At 38.3% G+C, this 19,937-nt stretch overlaps 2 protein-coding genes across 3 annotated transcripts in view; one reads left to right on the top strand and one right to left on the bottom strand.

Moving 5' to 3' along the window:
* The window catches only part of ATMIN7 (HOPM interactor 7), a 49,747-nt gene extending 47,509 nt beyond the window's left edge, over positions 1-2,238 (bottom strand). Inside the window, exons 1-5 of the mRNA XM_059605163.2 lie at positions 1,969-2,238; positions 1,739-1,820; positions 1,126-1,378; positions 874-995; positions 736-794 (exon numbers count right to left, since the gene is read on the bottom strand). Of these exons, the coding sequence (XP_059461146.2) occupies positions 736-794; positions 874-995; positions 1,126-1,378; positions 1,739-1,820; positions 1,969-2,080 (628 nt within the window). The 5' untranslated portion in view covers positions 2,081-2,238. The remainder of the gene's footprint in view (positions 1-735; positions 795-873; positions 996-1,125; positions 1,379-1,738; positions 1,821-1,968) is intronic.
* Positions 2,239-3,022: 784 nt separating this feature from the next.
* LOC132190714 (U11/U12 small nuclear ribonucleoprotein 65 kDa protein) lies at positions 3,023-17,280 on the top strand. Of its 2 annotated transcripts, XM_059605764.2 has the most exons (13): positions 3,023-3,536; positions 5,456-5,649; positions 5,785-6,283; positions 6,399-6,470; positions 6,594-6,815; positions 7,206-7,287; positions 7,437-7,610; positions 8,006-8,191; positions 8,278-8,442; positions 8,607-8,694; positions 8,943-9,001; positions 14,920-14,985; positions 16,599-17,280. In XM_059605764.2, exons 3-13 carry the CDS (start codon positions 6,060-6,062, stop codon positions 16,680-16,682), a joined length of 1,422 nt encoding a protein of 473 aa, XP_059461747.1. In that variant the 5' UTR covers positions 3,023-3,536; positions 5,456-5,649; positions 5,785-6,059; the 3' UTR covers positions 16,683-17,280. The 2 variants fall into 2 exon arrangements, with proteins under 2 accessions (XP_059461747.1, XP_059461748.1); XM_059605765.2 differs by lacking the exons at positions 3,023-3,536; positions 14,920-14,985 and having other exon boundaries at positions 5,355-5,649.
* Positions 17,281-19,937: the final 2,657 nt, after the last annotated feature.

The raw sequence follows: 19,937 nt of genomic DNA, 5'->3' as shown, positions 1-19,937 counted from the left end.
TCAAAAACTCCCTAGTCTCAACTGCATTATGTTCTTTAAGGCCACAGGTTGAGAAGTTTTAAAGGTGAGATAGATAGAAAAATCATCAGTAGGAGAGAGAAAAAGACTAGTGCATAGGTGGTATCACAAAAGTAGTTGCCTCTCGCCTTGTGAATAAATTTACTCCCATGGTACCCCACTCAACCAACTGACCCATAATAATGAAAGCCTAAATCCATTAGATCATGTCTTCAAAGTGCACACTCCTGAACGGAGAGTAGACTTCACTTTTTTTTTTTTTTTTTTTTTTTCAATTTTTTATGTCATATATGTATATCATTTCAATCATCCATGTGCAGCTAATCAATGGCCTTGACTACTCTAGCCAATGCAACAACAACCTAATCAAGCCTACATGCTGTCCACGAGAGCATAACATCGTCTCTGAAAATTGGTAGCTATAACTCAACTCATCACCAGTCAAGAATTAGATTGATCTCAGAAACAGTGAAGTTCATTCCATTCAAAACCCAGGGGTACATACAAGAAACATAGCACACCATTGGAGCATCACCTTGCACACTATAACTCCTACACCACATCTCAAGATGCACCATAGTCCAGAGCATGATTGATTCCACTCTTCCACATGAATAAAGCGTATAGACAACACATACATAAGCAGCAAATAACAGACTCAATTTGTACATAAAAGTACAAGAAAAGAGAACACCATTTCTATCCCTAATGACGTACCTCTGAACTTTGTGGATGCCACGGAGGTAAGAAGCACCTTCAACACTTGCAGAATGGTACTGCACATAGTTCCTTAAATAAACGGGCAAAGCAAGAAACCTAATTGGGAAAGAGTAACCAATATGTAACAGCACATACCTATCAGGCGATGAATTGTCAACACAACTGCAAATCATGTTCAGAATTTCTGTAAACAGTGTGACATTTTTACCACCATCTAAACCGGGATCTCCCTCTAGATGATCATATGCAATGAGTTTCTGTGCTCACAGAATGATCATATGCAATAAGTTTCATGCCCATATTAAACAACAATATCAAAGTAAAATTTATTATGTGGCACTCATGAAGGCCTCACATCACACAACAAAAATGAAACGAAGAACATACATGAAGACAATCCAAAGCAGGTTCTATGGTTTTCAAGTTCTTAGTCTCAAATGCAAGTCGAAGTGGATTCAGAACAAGCTCCGCCTGTGCTCCTTCAAGGGTGTGCCCAGCACTTGATAAGACAGTAGTGATGGTTCCACTCCTTCCAACGGGCCTGCCAACATGGTCTGCCTCCTCCGTACTACGTTGGACCGAGTGTGAGTTAGCAGGTTCTGCTGCCGTCCTTGCAGCTCCACCGTCGGTTTCAAGGGAACTACAAACCAGAAACGATTTTAGTATTAGAATCCATCTTTCGGACCTATTGATGGAAATCATGACTAAATTCTATCTGATGGCGTTGATACATTTCTGTTTAATCTAAAGAAGCGTTACTCGATCCATAATCTAAGAAAAAATGTGCTTAGTGTCTTATGAAGTTCTGATTAACAAAAGAAAACAGAACGCATTTCTGTTGAATTTAAAGAAGCGTTACTCGATCCATAATCCAAGAAACAATGTGCTTAGTGTCTTATGAAGTTCTGATTATGAAACGAAAAGAAAAGAAAAAAAAAAATAGAAACAGAAAGAAAGAAAGAAAAGCAGCAGACTACAAAAATGATGTAGAAAAATAGACCTGCCATCTCCAGGCAAATATGCTGCTTGATTGGTCTCAGTGGAACCAGAATGCTGAGTCTGATCGACGCCTTTCGTATTATCTGAAGAAACATAAAATATATAGACAAACTGGCGAATTAGAATATAGATTTGAATTTGCGTATTTCATCTAAGTAGCAATTAAGATATGAATAGCAGGGGAAAGAGAAAGAGATTTTAGGGAGAGAATCAAAAATGAAAATGACCAACCTAAATAACTCTGAATAGCCTTCTGGAGGTCGGGATACTTTTTGCCGGAACATTCTTTGAGCATAGAATCGAATGCTCGGCTTACAAAACCCCCAGCGGCACCGCCAGCCATTTCTTTGTCCACTTCCTTTGGACACTAGTTGGAAGGGTTCAGCCAAAGGAGGAGGAAAGGGTAGGTGCAGTGGGGAGTAACGGTAGTGCCGATGCGCGTGGATCTCACGCTCACGCGGGTCAGCAATTATGGGGCTAAACAAACATCAAGGGAGAAGCTAAAATACAACCACGGCCAGATTGATGGGAAACCGTACCACGTCACCTGCATCAGGCGCTATCAGCAATGGAGGCCCAATAACAAGGATCCAGCTTCTATGCGGTAATGAAAACTACTGCACAGATGCTGTTGCCCATAACGGTACCGTTTTGGAAAAAATGTACTGTTTTGAACTGTGAAAAAGTAGGAATAAAAAACAAATAATAAAAAATTCATTAAAACTGAAAAATTATAAAAAATAATAATAATAAAAAACTAAAAATATTAAAAAAAATTTTTTTTTTTTAAAAAAAACTAGAGATGTCAACCTGGTCCGTTTCTTGATTTTTGGCCAAAACCGGGGATGGTACCCGATTCATGGTTTTGGGCAACCGAAACGAGAAATTGGGACTCCGGTTAACGGGGTCCTGATTACCGGTTGATTTCGGTTTGTACTCGGTCCGATAACTGGTTTTCCTGATTTTCTTCTTCTCCCTTATAGCCACCCACTCTATGGACACGTCGGGCGAGCCCGCTAGAATCGAAGCCAACGGCGATACCATCCTGCCATGGAGGGGCTTGGTCCAGACCTTCCACTGCGCCTTACAAGAAGGCTTAGGACGCCAAGTGGGTTTGGGCAACACAAAACGGAAGCCCTTATAGCCTTTCAGACTTTTTAAAACGGCCCTAATATTTTTCCTTAAGGGAATTCCTTCAATCCCTGCTAGAAAGCCTTCCAACAGCCCAGTAAGAATCCGGCCCATTTCTGAATGAATAAACCCTAAGAGATGTTTGACCCATTGTTTGACCGAATTGCCCTTCATCTCCTTCGAAGAGCCAGCCGCCAGCGAAGAAGGCTTCTCCAGCTCAAAGCAATCCACGGCGAGCCTCTGCTCAATTCCGCCGTTCCCCATCTCAAAACACTGCGACACCGGGAAGAGATCCATGCAATGCGAAGACCGCCCCTTCGAACCCCTGTTAATCACCTCGGAGCACAGCTTTGATTGTAACACCTCCGCAAAAGACCGTCCCTGAGAACATCTCGCAGGCGCATCTACTCAGGAGGACTCAGTCTGTATGGTCTTCATCCTCGGCAGAGGAAAGGTCTCAGACTCCAAAGACCCATTCTTCCCTTCAGTCGGAGCCAACATTAGTCGCAGCTCACCCGCAAATCGACGCCAGCCTACCCTCGCCCATAACGACCCTCCGGGAGCCAGATGACTCCTTTACGACCTCCCTCCGCAAAAACAGACACGTCCAGGAACGTGCTAAACAGACTCATGTTATCTTGACGTGTTTGTAGTTAGTGCCCAGTCAGGTTTAAGTATTAATATTTCGACTCATGTTATCCGTGGGATACGTGTTTGTAGTTCATTCCATAGTTTTTGGCATTCAATTAGTGCAGTCTCTTTATTGCTTTTGAATGTGTATTCATCATTACATGTAAGCCAATTAGAGTTGCTTCAATTTTCTTGATGCTCTTTGGTTCATTTGGTATCTAAATGAAAATGAATGTGCAAGACTTAGAAGGTTCTAATTTTGGTCTTGTCTTCATTTGAGTGGTTATGGGCTCCTAGAGTTATTGTAGTGATGCACATGGTGAGGCGGTCTTAGTATTAGGAGTATGATTTGAGGTATCATAAACTAGGTTTATTTTGTGAAATATTATGCTTGGAGAAATTTTTAGTTTGGGTTGTGTATCTGCTATGGTTATCTTGCATTTGCTGAAGAGTGCTATGGAAGGTTAATTGTGAGGATGATGAATCTACTGTTACGTGAATACGTAACGGGGATAGATTTTAGGTTTTGAGGGAACCTAGACCTTAGAATAAACTACTGATAATACTTATCCCTAATATCTACTCATGGATATGTGGAAGGCCGTGTGTGTGTGTCAATTTAAATTGCTGCGTTTTGTTTGGCATATGGTTTGAGTCGTCCCTTTCTGTTTTCCTTGAGCAGATGCCTTCTTTGTTTGTGGTGAGCTTCTTTTGTATCCAAAAAAATCAAAAAGGAGTAAGAAAATGTCAATGTCTTGTCTTGTTCTGTTGAAGAAGTTTGTTGTTTATTTAAGTTCTTGACCTCTATATCCCTTTCTAGAAGATTCTCATTCTGATTGATTTGATGGGGAAGGGCAATAGTGCAGTCAACTAAAAAACAAATTTCTATTTTCATTTTCTTGATTGTATTATGTACCTTGAGATTAAGATTACTTTAATACACATATTCTTGATTGCATTATGTACAGATATTCTTGATTGTATTTTTCTTATTGCTTGTCTTGCATAATACACATTTTGTTCAACTCTCTTCTCTTCCTACATTGTTAATGTTTTGGTTTTGAAGTTTAACAATCTCTAAGAAGGAAAAGGAAAAAAAAGTTTGCTTTTATTTATTTCTTGGGAAAGAACCATTCCATAGGGAGGGAGTTATCTTGCATATTTTGTTAGTGTAAAGATGTCAAATCATTGCAGGTGGTTGTATACATTAGGAGTATCTAATCTTTCTGTAACGCATATGATTTTAAATTATACAGAAGTTTTCATTTTCGAAGGTTTCAAATCATTGTTCTTTGTCTAATGCCTTGCCTTTAATTATTTCCTACTTCCAATTGCTGGTAAAGTTTAGCCTTTGAATGTCATATGCCCGTAGTTTTATCAATGCCCTAAATTTTGGGTAAGTAATCTTAGTTTAGCACAAATGAAGAGGATTTGGGGCTTTTTTTATTTTTATTTTTATTTATTTTTTTAATTTTTTTTACAACCAAAATTATAACTTTTACATATTAAATTTGTGGCTTTTTTATTTTTATTTTTATTTTTTATTATATATAATAAAAGCTTTTTTTTTTTTTAATTTTTTATTTTAATTTGCTCATATCATTCGCTATTGATCATTTTTATTTATTTTTTAAAATTTTCTCATATCATTAGCGGCGACCAAGAGAAATAATCATTCGTGTTTTTGAAGGGTTTTTGTGTTTTTTGTTTTTGGATAGGTTTTTCATGTTTTTTAAGATTGTTCATGGTTTTTAGTGGTTTTAGGATTTTTTTTTTTTTGGACTGTTTTTTCGTGTTTTTGGAGGTTTTTCGTGTTTTTTGGAGGTTTTTCCTTTTTTTTTTAGGGTTTTTTCGTTTTTTTTTTTTTTTTTTTTGAGCTTCTGGAGGGTTTTGGTGTTTTTGGAGGTTTTTCTTGTTTTTTGTGTTGTTGAAGTGTTTTTAGTGTTTTCTTGTTTAGGGTTTAGGGTTTATAGAGAAGACCCTTCCATCCAAATTCCAAAGCACCTTAATTCCTCCCCATGGAGTGCCCTCATAAATAATTTTATTTCAGCACTCGCCAAAGCATCGCATCTTAGATCTACATACCAAAAGTTCTTATGCCCTCATAAGATATGTCTCCACGTCCCAGCTAGACCATATGTGCGAATAAAGGTACATACCAAAAGTTCTATATGTCTTTTCTTTTTCTTTTTTTGTTATTCCAAAGCCATTTTCCAAGCAATTGAGTAAAGGTTATACGTGAAATGTTCAAATTTGATGTTTATTTGTTATTGTTGTCGTTAACAGCTTGGACAAAGGAGGAGAATTTGAAAGGAGGCAGTTGATATGGTTATGGGCTTGAAATGACGATCTCTGGGCTATGGATGGGCCGTTTTAGTATTGATGGATTTATACTTGGGCTATGAATCTATCCAAATTGTATGGACGGTTATTCAGTCCAACAAGCAACTCAACTTGACAGAAACCAAACCAAGTTGTGAGGTTTACCCCAGCCCCAGGGGCATCGGCCTTAAGACTCTCGGTAGAAGAACAAATGTAATTGCTCTCTCTAAGTTCTAACGATGGCTGCACTTCCCTCCTCCGCGTCGCAACTTTACATAAACCCTCAGAATCAGATGCAGCAGGAAGAAGAAGCAAAAGCATTTCATGGAAAAGCATCAGAAGTGGAAGAAGCAGTGATAACCCTTTTGATTCGGCACCTTCCCGAAGCCATTCCTCTTGACACCCTCCTCAGACTCTTCTCCCACTACGGTGCTTCCTCTGTCCGTCCTTGCTCTGTTCCTAAGTGCGTCAATTTTTTTTTTTTGTTTTTTTTTGTTTTGGCTTTTGCTTTGGTGTTTCAATCCAATCACCGTTCCTTCTTTCTCAATTGCTCTCTTTTTTTCCTTGTCTTTCTACAGATTGAGAAACTGTGTATTTTTGGATTTCAAGAATGAAGCTGTGGCTTACCAGGCGCATCGTCAGTTAAATGGGTATTATATTGTTTTGGGATAGTTCATTCTTGTCTGAACATTTACACTTTTACTGATTATGATCCAGTTCAGTTCAATTGCATTAAAAAGTATGCCACTGCCTTTGTTATTGGGTTTTGTTAGGCTGAGGTTTCTTGGTAAAGTCTTATCAGTGGAGAGATCTAGTAATAAGCCAACCCTGGATTCCACACATAAAGCAAGTCAAGCTCATTCCGGGGAGGATGCTATTCCACCCACTTCTTTGGCCAATGATGCTACTCAACGCTTCAGTTATGGGTCTATGCCTGCTAGTGAACCCATTGCCCCAAGGCTTGGTGTCGACTATCCATTTCCTCCTCACCTTGAGTACGTTTTTCCATTTCACTGTCGATACAGCTCCTTTCTTCATGTCTTCTATGAGCTGTCCTTAAATTTTCTACCTTACAGGCACAACAATTTAGGCATGCACGTTATTATTTCTGGACTTTACATTTCGGCTCTTTGTGAAATCTCAGATCCATAGGCAATGTCAGTTCATTAATCAGAATGAAAGAGGCAATACTAATTTGGCTCTTTTGTTATTGAATATAACGATTTTTGTGCCCAAGCTTATCATTCAGTACTTTGATTTGACTGAAAAGTAATACTTATGTAGTCTAACATGTGGAGTTTTCTTTCAAAACCTTCTTTGGATGACATAGAAATCTTTAGATTGGTTTGTGTCTATTTTAGATTTTAATAGATCTCGTGTTACAGGTATGCTTACCCTCCACCAGATGGAAATATACTGACCAACATTGTAAATGCTCTTATTGCCGTTCCTCGCTTTTATACACAGGTTGTCTCCAATCTTCTGAAGTGCTAATAGAACAATTTACTGGTTTTCCTTCCTTCAGCTCCATGGTTATATTATGTGCATCATTCTAGTCTACTTAACTTCATGAGCATAATGAGACATATATTTTACAACCTACCTTGTAATTCTAGGTGTTGCACTTGATGAACAAAATGAATATTCCAGCTCCATTTCGTATGGCTCTACCAATTCCACCCCTACCACCTTCACTACCTGCACCACCACCACCTCCCCCTCCTGTACCTGCAAAACCTCATTTGGCAGATCTGTCCAGTGATGAGTCGGAAATGGAATCTTCAGATGAGGTAACCTCTTGCACTGATTACCTAAAATATTTGGTCAAATATTATGCGGTTTAGTTTGTATATACTCAAATGATACCTTTTGTCTTCAAGCAACATTTACATTCACTGTCACTTTGTTTTTAGTTGTTTGAACAGGAAAACCTCTGCGGTTGATTTTTTTGCTAATCTTTTTTTTTAACCTGCATCCTTTTTTCAAGAAAAAAAATGTGTGGACACTTAATTACGAGATTTGGGGAGAATCTTGACAATGTTTCTTTGATTAGCATTGTGGATGAATCTCTACACTTCTGCAGAAGTGCATTGAAAGAGATGGAACCTCAAGGAAAATCCTTGAGTTGGCTTTTAAACCTGTTATGTAATCCTTGTGGATTCTAATTTTACTGTGATGCTTTTAGGAGATTAATGGAAAAGCCTATTCTGTTGGAGCTTCAGCAAAATCTGGTCGAAAGCGTCTCAGGCAAGAAGCAATTGTGGGCCCTGCAGTTGATAAAGATGTCGTTCATGAAGCTGTTGGAGTGAAACCTACCATGCTGGTCCCGAAAGAGATTCCGCTGATTAAAAAAAAGAACTCTGTATTACAGGTCATTTTCTTTTTTGAAATAAATGATTGTAAGCGAATCTCTTACCTTTCTTATTTTTTGATATCCTGTTCTTGGTTGGGTTGCAGATCAAAATTGCCCCAAAAGTGATTCAGAATGAACAGAAAGATGATAGCACGGAAAGAGAGGACCCAGACAGAGAGGGTTCAGATATTAAACCTTATGCAACCCCAGAAGAATTAGAGAGTGGAAAGTTGCCCCCAGAGGAAATTTTATCACTACCAATGTTTAAGGTACTGAATGTGATTAAAAGTATGGACTGCTCAACACTAACTTATATCAATCTTGTGGATTTGCTATTTTAAACAAAATACATACAACTGGATCAGAATGATTTTGACTAGCAAATATTTACTCATTGAATGATTAATTGAAGCTCTTTTGGATTTTTTTGTAGAACTATGCAGCTGGATGTTCTGCTTCTGTGTTGTATGTGAAGAACTTGGCAAAGGACGTGATAGCTGATGACTTCTACTTCATTTTTGGTGAGATCACGAACACTGGTTATTGCTAGTTAATCCAAAATTAAGTTTAGTTTTTGATCAATGGTACCTATCTAGCAACTTTCATGCCTGTTTCAAAAAGAAAAGGTTACTTTATGATTGTATTCTGTGAAATAATTGTCTGTTAAATCTTTTTTGTTCGTCAAATAATTAATGTTGTGTATAATACTTCTAACAATGTTGTCAAAAAGACAGTTCTGGCTTATTATATCTTACTGTATGTGCTTTAGGGTCAATATTTGGAAGCATTGATGCGGCAAAATCTGGTCTTCGCGTGAAGCTTATGCAGGTGGAGTCTCTGAGTTGTCTTTTTACATTTAAATCAAGATCTTTTTAGTTCCAAGTCCTTAGTTGTTTAAATTTATATTTATTTTTTTAAGAGTTCTGATTCTTGAAGTACATGAAGTACAAGGTTTGGTTATCTTTTTCTTATCAAAACCACTTGTTGGTTATCTTTTAGAGAAGTTCAGTTATGAAAGCCTTATGCAGGACTCGATCCTATGATTGTACATTAAGAGCATGAATACAACTTGGAAACAAAAGCCACTGCCAATGCTATTAATATTAGGGGAAAATACAATTTACCCCCTGAAGTATTCACACATTTGCATTTTGGTCCCAATGTTTAAAAAGTGACGAAAAACCTCCACATTGTATCTGATGTTGGCAAAAAACACCATCCATCTATTTGGATGGAAACCAAGTCACGTTCGTGGCACGTGACCTTTTTTAACCAAAACTTTCGAAAATGATCTTAGGGGTAAAGTGTAAACATAAATGACTTTGAAGGGATAAAGTGTAAAAAAAATTAAAAAAAAAAAAAAAACCGAAAAAAATGGTTTATATATATATATATATATATATATATATATATATATATATATATATATATAATGCATTAAAGAGCGTAAAGGAGCACAACCCAAGTACACAGGAGGTATACAAGAGAGCGACTAAGTATGGGAGAAGGAAGGAGAACATAAAGAGAAAATCAGAAAAATTGATCACTAAAGGAACAAGCCAGCCTGCAGTCCATGTGAAAAGCATATACAAAAAGAAATGAACCAGGTCCTCAAGGTTTCTTGACAAATCCTCGAAGCATCTCGCATTCATTTCCTTCCAAAGGCACCATAAAAGACAAAGGGGAGCCATCTTCCATACCACGGCACTACGGGTTCTACCTAGGGGTGGCAAAATGGGTACCTGACACAACCCGATTATGACCCGCAGGTACCCATTACACAATTAGCCTATACCCATTACATGATTACCCGTTAAGCTAAACGAGTAATCGGGTCTGACACGATTATGACACGAAAATAGCCGGGTAACCCGACATGACCCGTTTTACCCGTTTAGAATAATCAGGTCTAATCGGGTAAACATAATCCGACACGACCCGTTAAAACCCTAAACTATAAAATTTTTTTTTTTAAAAAAAAAAAAAAATTGTAATATATGAAGAGAACCCATTTATGGAAATGAGGGAAGAGAAGAGGAACAAGAGGGCAATTGCTGCTATGGCCAGTAAGAGCAAGAGGATTAGGGATCTTGGTTTTGGTTTGGGCTTTGTGGGCCTGTGAAACGCCATTGCAGACTTGCAGTTGCAGAGACCGAGAAAGAAGGTGTCGGAAGTATGAAGTGTTCTCTTTCCTTCCTTTTTCCAATTTTCCTCTTTGTTTTGTTTTGTTTTGTTTTGTTTTGTTTTTTTTTTGAGGGGGCAGAGCGAGAAAATTTAGATCAGTGCTCATCCTTACCGTGCTTATAAACTAGTAGAAAATCTCCATACCAGTAATCTCTAAAGCTTTGTTTGTTTGGTAGGAAATATCGGTGAGGACGGCGACGGTGAGGATGCCTTTCTAACACCTAACGGCGACGGCGAAGAGGGAGACCCGAGAGAGAGAGCCGAGACTCGAGAGGGAGAGTTGGGAGACGCCGAGACGGAGGGAGAGTGAGAGCCTGAGAGACCGAGACTGTCACTTGATAGAGAGAGAGCAAGCAGAGAGTGACGAGTGAGAGAGGCAGACTGGCAGATCTGTCATCTGCCTTGATTGCCTTATCCTGAAGAAGAAAGAATAATAAAAAAAAAAAAAAGAAAAAGAAAAAGGGTCTAGCGGGTCAACCAGCCAGACACGAAATTACCGGGACCCGAACCTGATAAGCCAAAACCTAATACCTATTTTTTCGTGTCGGGTTCGCGGGTTGTGTCAAAATTGCCGGCCCTAGTTCTACCGCCCAACCACCAACTAGCAAACATCTCCTTGACGCTTCTAGGCATAACCCAACTCATGTTGAAACGAGAGAAGATAACATCCCACAATTTGCACGCAACCCCACAATGAAGAAAGAGATGATCCACAGACTCCCCATCCGATTCACACATACAACATCGATTAATCACAACAATACCTGTCTTTCGAACATTATCCAACGTGAGAGATTTCCCAAGGGCGGCCAACCATGCAAAAAACGCCACTCTCGAAGGTGCCTCGGTGCGCCAAATACTTTTTCACGGGAAGTGGTTAGACTCTTTAAAGACAAGCATCCTATAGAAAGAGCGTACCTTAAACTTCCCTTTTCTTGAAGGGATCCACCACATCCGGTCCTCCCCTTCCCCACGAATCGATAACGAATACAAGAGCGAGAAGAAAGAGGCTAAGACCATCTCCTCCTAATCATGAATTTTACGAGTAAAAGTAACATTCCAGTGAACCATCCCATTTACACACTCCTGGATATCCGCAGCATCCTTGTTGCTAGCAATATTAAAAAGGCCCGGAAAGGCATCCTTGAGGGACATCTCGCCACACCATAAATCCTCCCAAAATTTGACTTTCCCCACCAAACCAGGATCCAATATGAAATGGCACCGAAACGACCTCCAACCCCTACAAATGTGTTTTCATAACCCTACCCCATGCGTTCCACGAGGAACTTTAGAACGCTAACCACCCCAATACACCCCATACTTTGCCACCAAAATACTTCTCCACCAAGCTTCTTCCTCATTTGCAAATCTCCATAACCATTTCCCCAAGAGAGCTTGATTAAAAAGATGCAAGCTCCAAATCCCTAGACCACCCTCAGCAATCGGAGAACAAACCTCGTGCCAACTGACCAAATGGAACTTAGGCTCGTCCTTGAACCCCCCCATAAAAAACCCCGTTGAATCTTCTCAATGCGATTCGCCACGGAAATTGGGATGGGGAAAAGAGGCAAAAGATAGGTGGGAAGATTGGATAAAGTGCTCTTGATGAGAGTGAGCCTCGTCCCCTTGGACAAATATGAGCGCTTCCAAGGGGCCAACCTTCTAGGAATTTTCTCCAACATGTCATGCCAAATAGCCAAAAGCTTGAATGAAGCCCCTAGCGGAAGACCCAGATACTTCAAGGGTAAAGAACTAGTGCCACAACCCAAAATACCAGCCAACTCGCTCGTCTCAACCGAACCTCCGACTGGGGCCAAAACAAATTTCCCGATTAACTTTTAACTCTGAGACTGCCTCGAAACCAATAATGAGGGCTTTAATAAATCTAACATGTTCAGGAGCTGCCCCACAAAAAACTAGCGTATCATCAGCAAAAAGAAGATGAGAAATAGTAACCCGCTCAGTCTCTCTGGCACCCACATAGAAGCCGTTGATGAAACCTTTACTAATAGAAGCATTAATCATCCTGCTGAATGCTTCCATGACCATAATGAACGAAAAAGGCGAGAGGGGGTCACCTTGTCTAACCCCATGCGAACTCTCAAAGAAACCGGAAGGAGAGCCATTGATCAATACCGAGAACCACACCGACGAGATACAATGTTCAATCCATGAGCACCATTTCTCACTAAAGCCGCACCACCTTTTTAATAAGTAGAGTAAAAACTTCAAGTTCATGTGATCATAAGCCTTCTCCATATCCAACTTACATAAGAGACCGGGATCCCCAGATCTGAGACGGCTGTCCAGGCATTCATTGGCAATAAGCACCAAATCCAAAATATGTCTAGCTTTGACGAAAATGTTCTGTGGGTTGGAAATGACCCGATTCATGACTCCCCTCATTCTATTAGCTAAAACCTTCGCAATAATCTTATAAACCCCCCCCCCCCCACAAGGCTAATAGGGCGGAAGTCCTTTAGATCGGAAGCCCCATGCGACTTCGGAATAAGAGCAATAAACGTAGTGTTTAGACTTTTTTCGAATTTACCTCGATCATAGAACTCCGCAAAAACAGCCATGATGTCCTTTTTTATCACCTCCCAGCAATCCTGGAAGAAAGCCATAGAAAAACCATCTAGGCCTGGAGCCTTGTCCTTATCCATTTTTTTAACCACCTCCCACACCTCCCTTTCCTCGAAAGAAACTTCCAGACTAGAAGACTCATCCACCTCCAACATATCGAAATGAAGATTATCCAACCTCGGTCTCCAACTAAGAGTCTTTGTGAAGTGCGTCTCATAAAAGCGAGTGATATGATTACTAATAGCCTCTTGATCAGAAGTAGTAGTGCCATGAATGTTCAGAGACTCAATATAATTCTGTCTTCGGTTGGCATTAGCAATCCGATGGAAGAATTTTGTACACTTGTCACCCTCTTTCAACCAACGGATCCTAGATTTTTGCCTCCAACTGATTTCTTCTTGAAGGAGGAAGAATTCTAACTCACTTGCGAGCACCCTTCTCCTCTCAATCTCTTCCGTGGATAAACCTCTCTCTTCCTCCACCCTGTCCAGAGTTTTAAGATCTTCCATACGAGCCTTAATACAAACCCCCACGTTGCCAAAATCTTGAGCATTCCATCTCCTAATATCCCACTTTAGAGCTTGCATCTTTTTAGAAAGAATGAAACTCGGTGTACCTTGAAAATAATACGAGTCCCACTAGCGGCGCACTTTATCCACAAAACCTTCCACTTTGAGCCACATATTCTCAAATTTGAAAGGCCTTTTGCCTCCCGAATGAGAATTGCAGTCCAAACAGCTAACAAGCTAGACGTGCCACCCACGCGCTTGTACTCAGGCGGAAATGGATGAGAGAGAAGAGAGAAAAACTACCTACGCTTTTTATAAAACTTCTTTGATATTACCCAAAAGGTTTATATACAAAATAAAAAAGAAATTAAAAGAAAAAATAAAATAAAAAACTACAATAAAAAAAAAAACAAAAAAACAAAAAAAAACAAAAACCCTAAACAAAAACAAAAACCTAAACCTAAAACTTACAAAAAAAGAAGAAGTGGGTGATGGCCGAGCCATCCCCTTTGGCTAAGCCACCCCCAAACCCATTTGGGGTGGTTTCGACCACCTCCTAAACCCATTTGGGGTGGTTTTAGCCACCCCCATTCGGGCATATGAGGTGGTCGAACCACCCTTATGCGACACATGGGTGGTTTGGTACCCCCATACCAGCCGAATGGGGGTAGCTTGGCTACCCACTTGGCTAAATCGAGGGGGCTGAGCCACCCCCAAATGGCTTGGCCACCCCCCACTTCTTTTTATTTTTTATTTTTGTGTAAGTTTTAGGTTTAGGTTTAGTTTTTTTTTTTTTTTTTTTATTTTGTATATAAACTTTTTGTTTAAAGTTTAGGTTTAGTTTTTGGTTTTTTCTGTTAATTTATTTTTTATTTTATTTTGAATTTTAACCTTTTGTTTTAAGTTTTAGGTTTAGTGTATCTATTTTTTTACATCCCCCCGCGGGGAAGTCATTTAATGTTTAAACTTTACCTCCGAGGGCATTTTCGAAAGTTTCGGTTCAAAAATGTCACGTGCCACGCATGTGACTTGGTTTTCGTCCAAATAGACAGATTTGATGGATGGATGGTGTTTTATGCCAATGTCAGATACATTGTGGGGGTGTTTTGTTAATTTTTAAACATTGAGTGCCAAAACGCAAATGTGAATATTTCAAGAGAGTAAAGTGTATTTTTTCCTTAATCTTAAGCATTAACTGAACATTTCACTAAACAAATATGGTACTTATAATTAGATGACAAACTAGAGGATTATTTCACCATACATAGGCATTTGGAAAAATTCATGTCTGTGATTGTGAAAGCATTAGCAAAGCCTTCTTTACATGGGATGTTTCAGTGGATGGAAAACAATTCGTGGACCTGACATATCATATTAATTTCTTGATTGATTAACATTTGCAATCAAGTTTAAGTGCTATAGTTCCTGAATTTTGGACCTAAAAGTAATAAAATTGGATTTCAGGAGGGAAGAATGAGAGGTCAAGCTTTTGTGACATTTCCTTCGGTTGAACTTGCGCATCGTGCGTTGGTATGTACCTTACAGAATGCAATCTGATGTGCCTGTGTTTCTGCAGCATCTTAGCCCTTTCATATAGAATATTTTGTTCAGCTGGCCCTTGTTCCTTTTTATGTGCTATATCCTATGATGTTATTGTGTGAGCCTTAAGTCGCTATAAAACTTATAATGCAATACCTGGTTGATAGAGTAATCTAAATGATTCATCATAAATTCTTTCGGGTTCCTCAGTAACTCACTGACATGCCTCCCAATTTTAAGTAGCTGTACTTCAGTTTCAAAATGAATGCTGTTTGGAAATTGGTTTTCAGAATCCATACTAGCTGTTAAGAAGGTTCCATTTGGCTGCCTAGGATCCAATTTCAAATCATTGAAATGCAAATGCAGTCCAGACCTGAGAAAAGGAAAATGCAATAAAACAAGATTAGTCTTCTCTTGATCTCAAAAGAAAGATCGGTAGGATTTGCTAGTTTGATCGCAAAAATCCCATTTTCAAACCATTATTTGGTTGGGAGAGCCTATGGAAGTATATCTATTGACATTTTGATATCCACATACTAAGCTCCCTCGGATTTTTTTAGCATAAGTCATATTATGTACTAATTTATTTAACATGAACTGCCTCATCACTTTCAGTGTTCAACCTTAAGAATCCACTTTCAGGAAGCCGTCTTGTTATTTCTCTCCCACCTAAATGGCGGCAAAGGAATTGCTACCATTATCAAAGTTAGCTTCAGCAATGTACTTATTTCTGTAAATGAATCTAGGGGATGGCCTACCAGCGAGCATAGATAGAAGGAGATGGAACGGTGGAAACCTGATTATTAAATTGGACTTTTAGGATTATAGCCATATATTTAGCACAATGAATGATGTTGTGATATGAACATAAGAGTTAAACTCTAGGTTTACATCAAAATTGAATGTAGTTGCTACTGTAACTTTTGGTCCTACAACATATGAAATAGGTTAAAGCTTCATAAATATGAACAATCCTATTGATACCATTGTTCATGGCCTTGGCTTTTCTGGTAAAAGGGCCAAGAAGCCTAACGCTAATTGAAGTAATATTCTAAAAAGCCTAAGAATATGTTTGCTAACGTATTTTAAAACTCTTTTAAGTAATATTCTAAAAAGCCTAAGAATATGTTTGCTAACGTATTTTAAAACTCTTTTCTCTGTTCAAATACAAAAATACACATTTTCAAACTAAGTTACCAAACGAAACACTTTTCAAACAACAAAACATAAAATGCTTTTCAGGAAAAAAAAAAACATTTTAAAAAAAACAAAACATAACACACTTTTTAGAGAACTTCCCACATCCTCTATTTGAAATATTTTGAGAAAACATGTGCATACTTTTTCACATGTAGAGGCTGACTTGTTACTAACAAAACATAAAAATAAAAAATAAAGAATGGGGAGAGAGGTTTTTTATACTAATATGTTAGGTTTCTGGAAATGGCTAGTTTTGGACGTTTCGCCGATTAAAGAGTAGCATATATAGTTCTACTTACAACTAAATGAAATCTTCTTTTCTTTTTTTTTCTTTTTTTTTTTCTCCCTTTGATTATCTTGCTTATGTGCTGAAGTTGTGATGACTGGCATACCCTTGGTTGCAGAATCTAGGAAATGGCTATGTGTTCAAAGGCAAGCCAATGATAATCCAGTTTGGTCGGAATCCTGTAGCTGGCAAAGCAAATTAAATAGATCTACTACAACTAAAGGAAGCTCCATATACTATTGCTTCATTGCTGCGTTGATTATGAAGCTAGCTGGAAGATATCCACTCGGTATTAATGATGCAGTATAGGCGTTAAGTGTTTACAATGATCAGATGCTCATCAGCTGGCCATACTACATGAAAAAAAAAAATGGTAGGTGGTTTTAAGTCATGGATCATTTCTTGACTATTGGCTGGGAAAAGGTCTGCTGATGCTTTAGACCACTACTTCAGGAAAACGAATTCCACTATCGAACTTGTTTGGTGTAGATGGTTGCGGCTTGTGGCTGTAGAAGAGAAAATTGTCAAAACAATTAAAGGACTGAAGCCTGCTGCTAAGGATGTTGAAGAAGATGCATATCTGGGTGGTTTTAGTGAGTTATTCCTGTATCAGCAGTTAGTGTTACATTAACTGTTGTCAACTCTAAGCTTCCTTCTCATTTGTGTATGCTCTAGAATTAGTGTAGGTACATGCAAGGGATGGAATAATACAAAGTGCAAAGAAGTATTTCAGTTTTATGACAAATTTATTGCGTTCTCCCTTGTTATATACATCAAGATAAACGTGGGAATCATGCACAGTGGATCATCTTAACGGTGTTTGTAATGTGCATTTGAATGTGTTGTGGGGTGTGCCTTACAACTTTACAAGAGTGATTATTAAAGCTACAGAGGGGCCCCCTGCTCCCCCTCAAGGCCTCAAATTATCTAAACTTTCAAAACCGGGGGCCCATATATGCCACCCTGCTCCGTCGAGGTAGATCTGGTCAAATATAAATGTCGTTTTGCACGTGGTCGATGGCACTAACTCTGATATGATCATGCAATGGGGGTAGGTTGCTTTAGTAGAACTGTAGAAGGATGCGTGTGGTGTCGGTGATATACTGTTGCACGTATATATTCTCTTGTGGTGTTCGTAATTCAATGAACCAAATATACAAAATAAGTCATGTCGGTTTAATGCGTTCAAGAAAAATGTGATTAATTTAGAACTTGAGAAAACTTTTGAGGTGCAGAGTCTAAAGTGCAACTTTGAGGGAAACCATGTTCGTAATAGGTCTGGAAGAAGGGGGAGGGAAGGTGAAGCCGCAACGTGGAAGAAGATGAAGACCGAGGGGGAGCATCAGCAATCAGCATCAGTAGCAGCATCAACGTGCAAGTCGCAAACAAACAACAGAAACAGAAAAAAGGCCTGCAAAAATAATTCAATCCAGTCAGCCTAAAAAAGGAAAAACAAAGGCCTCAACAAGGCATCTATTTCCGCCACAACAGTATCCTCTGACATGTTCTTCCTGTTGGATCTTTCTCTGGACAGTGGCAAAGACCATGAATGCCTTCTTGAGGCCTTCCGCTTTTGTTTTTTTTTGGCTGAAAATAAAACATTCTGCTATTTTCTTGTTTTCCTCCTTACGAAAAGAATGCATGCTACCGTAAGCGTGAATGAACTTTCGCATTTTCGTCACTTAGAACGATTGAAAATTCGAATTTCTTTTTTTGTTTAGCACAGAAAGTCTGATATTTATCTTATGAAGGTTGTTTTGGCCAAAAATCAGACATTCAGACTTTTTTTTTTTTTTTTTTTTGATTTTTCTCATTAAGGTTGTTTCGGACAAAATTCAGACATTTGGATTTTTTCTTATTTTCCACCCTCCAAAAAGTACGCATGCTACTGTAATCTTGAATGAACTTTAGCATATTCGTGAACTAAAACGACCGACAATTCGAATTTCTTTTTTTGCCTAGCTCAGAATCTTTGATATTTATCTCATTAAGGTTGTTTCAGCTGAAAATCAGATAGTTAGATTTTTTTCTTGTTTTCCTCTTGGAAAGAACCTTTGCAAATGTATGCATAAATGAACTTTCACATTTTCGTGACCCATATCGATTGAAAATTTGAATTTCTTTTTTTGTCTAACTTCGAAAGTCCGATACTTATCTCATTAAGGTTGTTTCGGCCAAAAATGTCTAGGGTTTTAGGGATGTGGTCACCCTAAAACTGCTCAAAACCGAATTCCAAAACTACTTTGGGAAACCAGTTTTAGAAACCGGTCTTAGAAACCGTGAATGAAACCCCAAATATGAAACCTCAAAAGAAACCCCAAATCAAACCCCGAATGAAACCCCAAATGAAACCCTGAATGAAACCCTATATGAAACCCAAAATGAAACCACAAATGAAACCCTAAATGAAACATTTAGATATTTTCTTGTTTTCCTCCCTACAAAAAGAATGCATTCTACGGTAAGCATGAATGAACTTTAGTATTTTCGTGACCCAAAATGACTAAAAACTCGAATTTCTTGTATTGTCTAGTTTAGAAAGTCTGATATTTATCTCATTCAGGTTGTTTGGGCTGAAAATCAAACATTCAGATTTTTTCTTGTTTTCCTCCCTACGGAAAGACCGCATGCTATCGTAAGCATGAATGATCTTTCTCATGAACTTTCGTATTTTTGTGACCCGGAACGGCTGAAAATTCGAATTTCTTTTTTTTTTGTCTAGCTCAAAAAGTCTGATATTTATCTCATTCATGTTGTTTCGGCCAAAAATCAAACATTAGAATTTTTTCCTGTTTTCCTCAGTTCGAAAAGAACGTATGCTACCATAAGTATGAATGAACTTTCGCATTTTCGTGACCCAGAACGACTAAAAATTCAAATTTCTTATTTTGTCCATATTAGAAAGTCCGATTTTTATCTCATTCATGTTAATTTGTCTGAAAATAAAACATTTTGATTTTTTCTTGTTTCCCTCCTTACGAAAAGAACACATGCTACCATAAGCATGAATGTACTTAGGCATTTTCGTGATCCAGAACGACTAAAAATTCGAATGTCTTGTTTTGGCCATCACAGAAAGTTCGATATTTATTTCATTCATGTTGTTTTGGCTGAAAATCAAACATTCATATTTTTTTCTTGTTTTCCTCCCTCCGAAAAGAACGCATGCTATCGTAAGCATGAATGAACTTTCGCACTTTTGTGACCTAGAACGACTGAAAACTCAAATTTCTAGTTTTGTCTAACTTAGAAAATCCGATATTTATCTCATTCAAGTTGTTTCGACTAAAAATCAAACATTTTGATCTTTTTTTATTTTTATTTTTATTTTTATTTTTATTTTTGTTTTGATTTCCTCCCTCGGAAAAGAAAGCATGCTACCATTAGCATGATAAATTTTCGCATTTTAGTGACTCAAAACGACTAAAAATTCAAATTTCTTTCTTCTGCGTAGCTT

Source organism: Corylus avellana, chromosome 9 (genome assembly GCF_965113065.1).
Source record: "Corylus avellana chromosome 9, dhCorAvel1.hap1.2, whole genome shotgun sequence".
Lineage (NCBI taxonomy): Eukaryota > Viridiplantae > Streptophyta > Magnoliopsida > Fagales > Betulaceae > Corylus > Corylus avellana.
This window is presented reverse-complemented; position numbering and strand designations above follow the sequence as displayed.

Bases quoted from the DNA above. Each gene is read 5' to 3' on its own strand.
- LOC132190714 (XM_059605764.2), top strand. From the start codon at position 6,060: ATGGCTGCACTTCCCTCCTCCGCGTCGCAACTTTACATAAACCCTCAG. The intron at 6,284-6,398 runs GTGCGTCAATTT...GTCTTTCTACAG, and splicing joins CGTCCTTGCTCTGTTCCTAA to ATTGAGAAACTGTGTATTTT. The intron at 8,192-8,277 runs GTCATTTTCTTT...GTTGGGTTGCAG, and splicing joins AAAAGAACTCTGTATTACAG to ATCAAAATTGCCCCAAAAGT.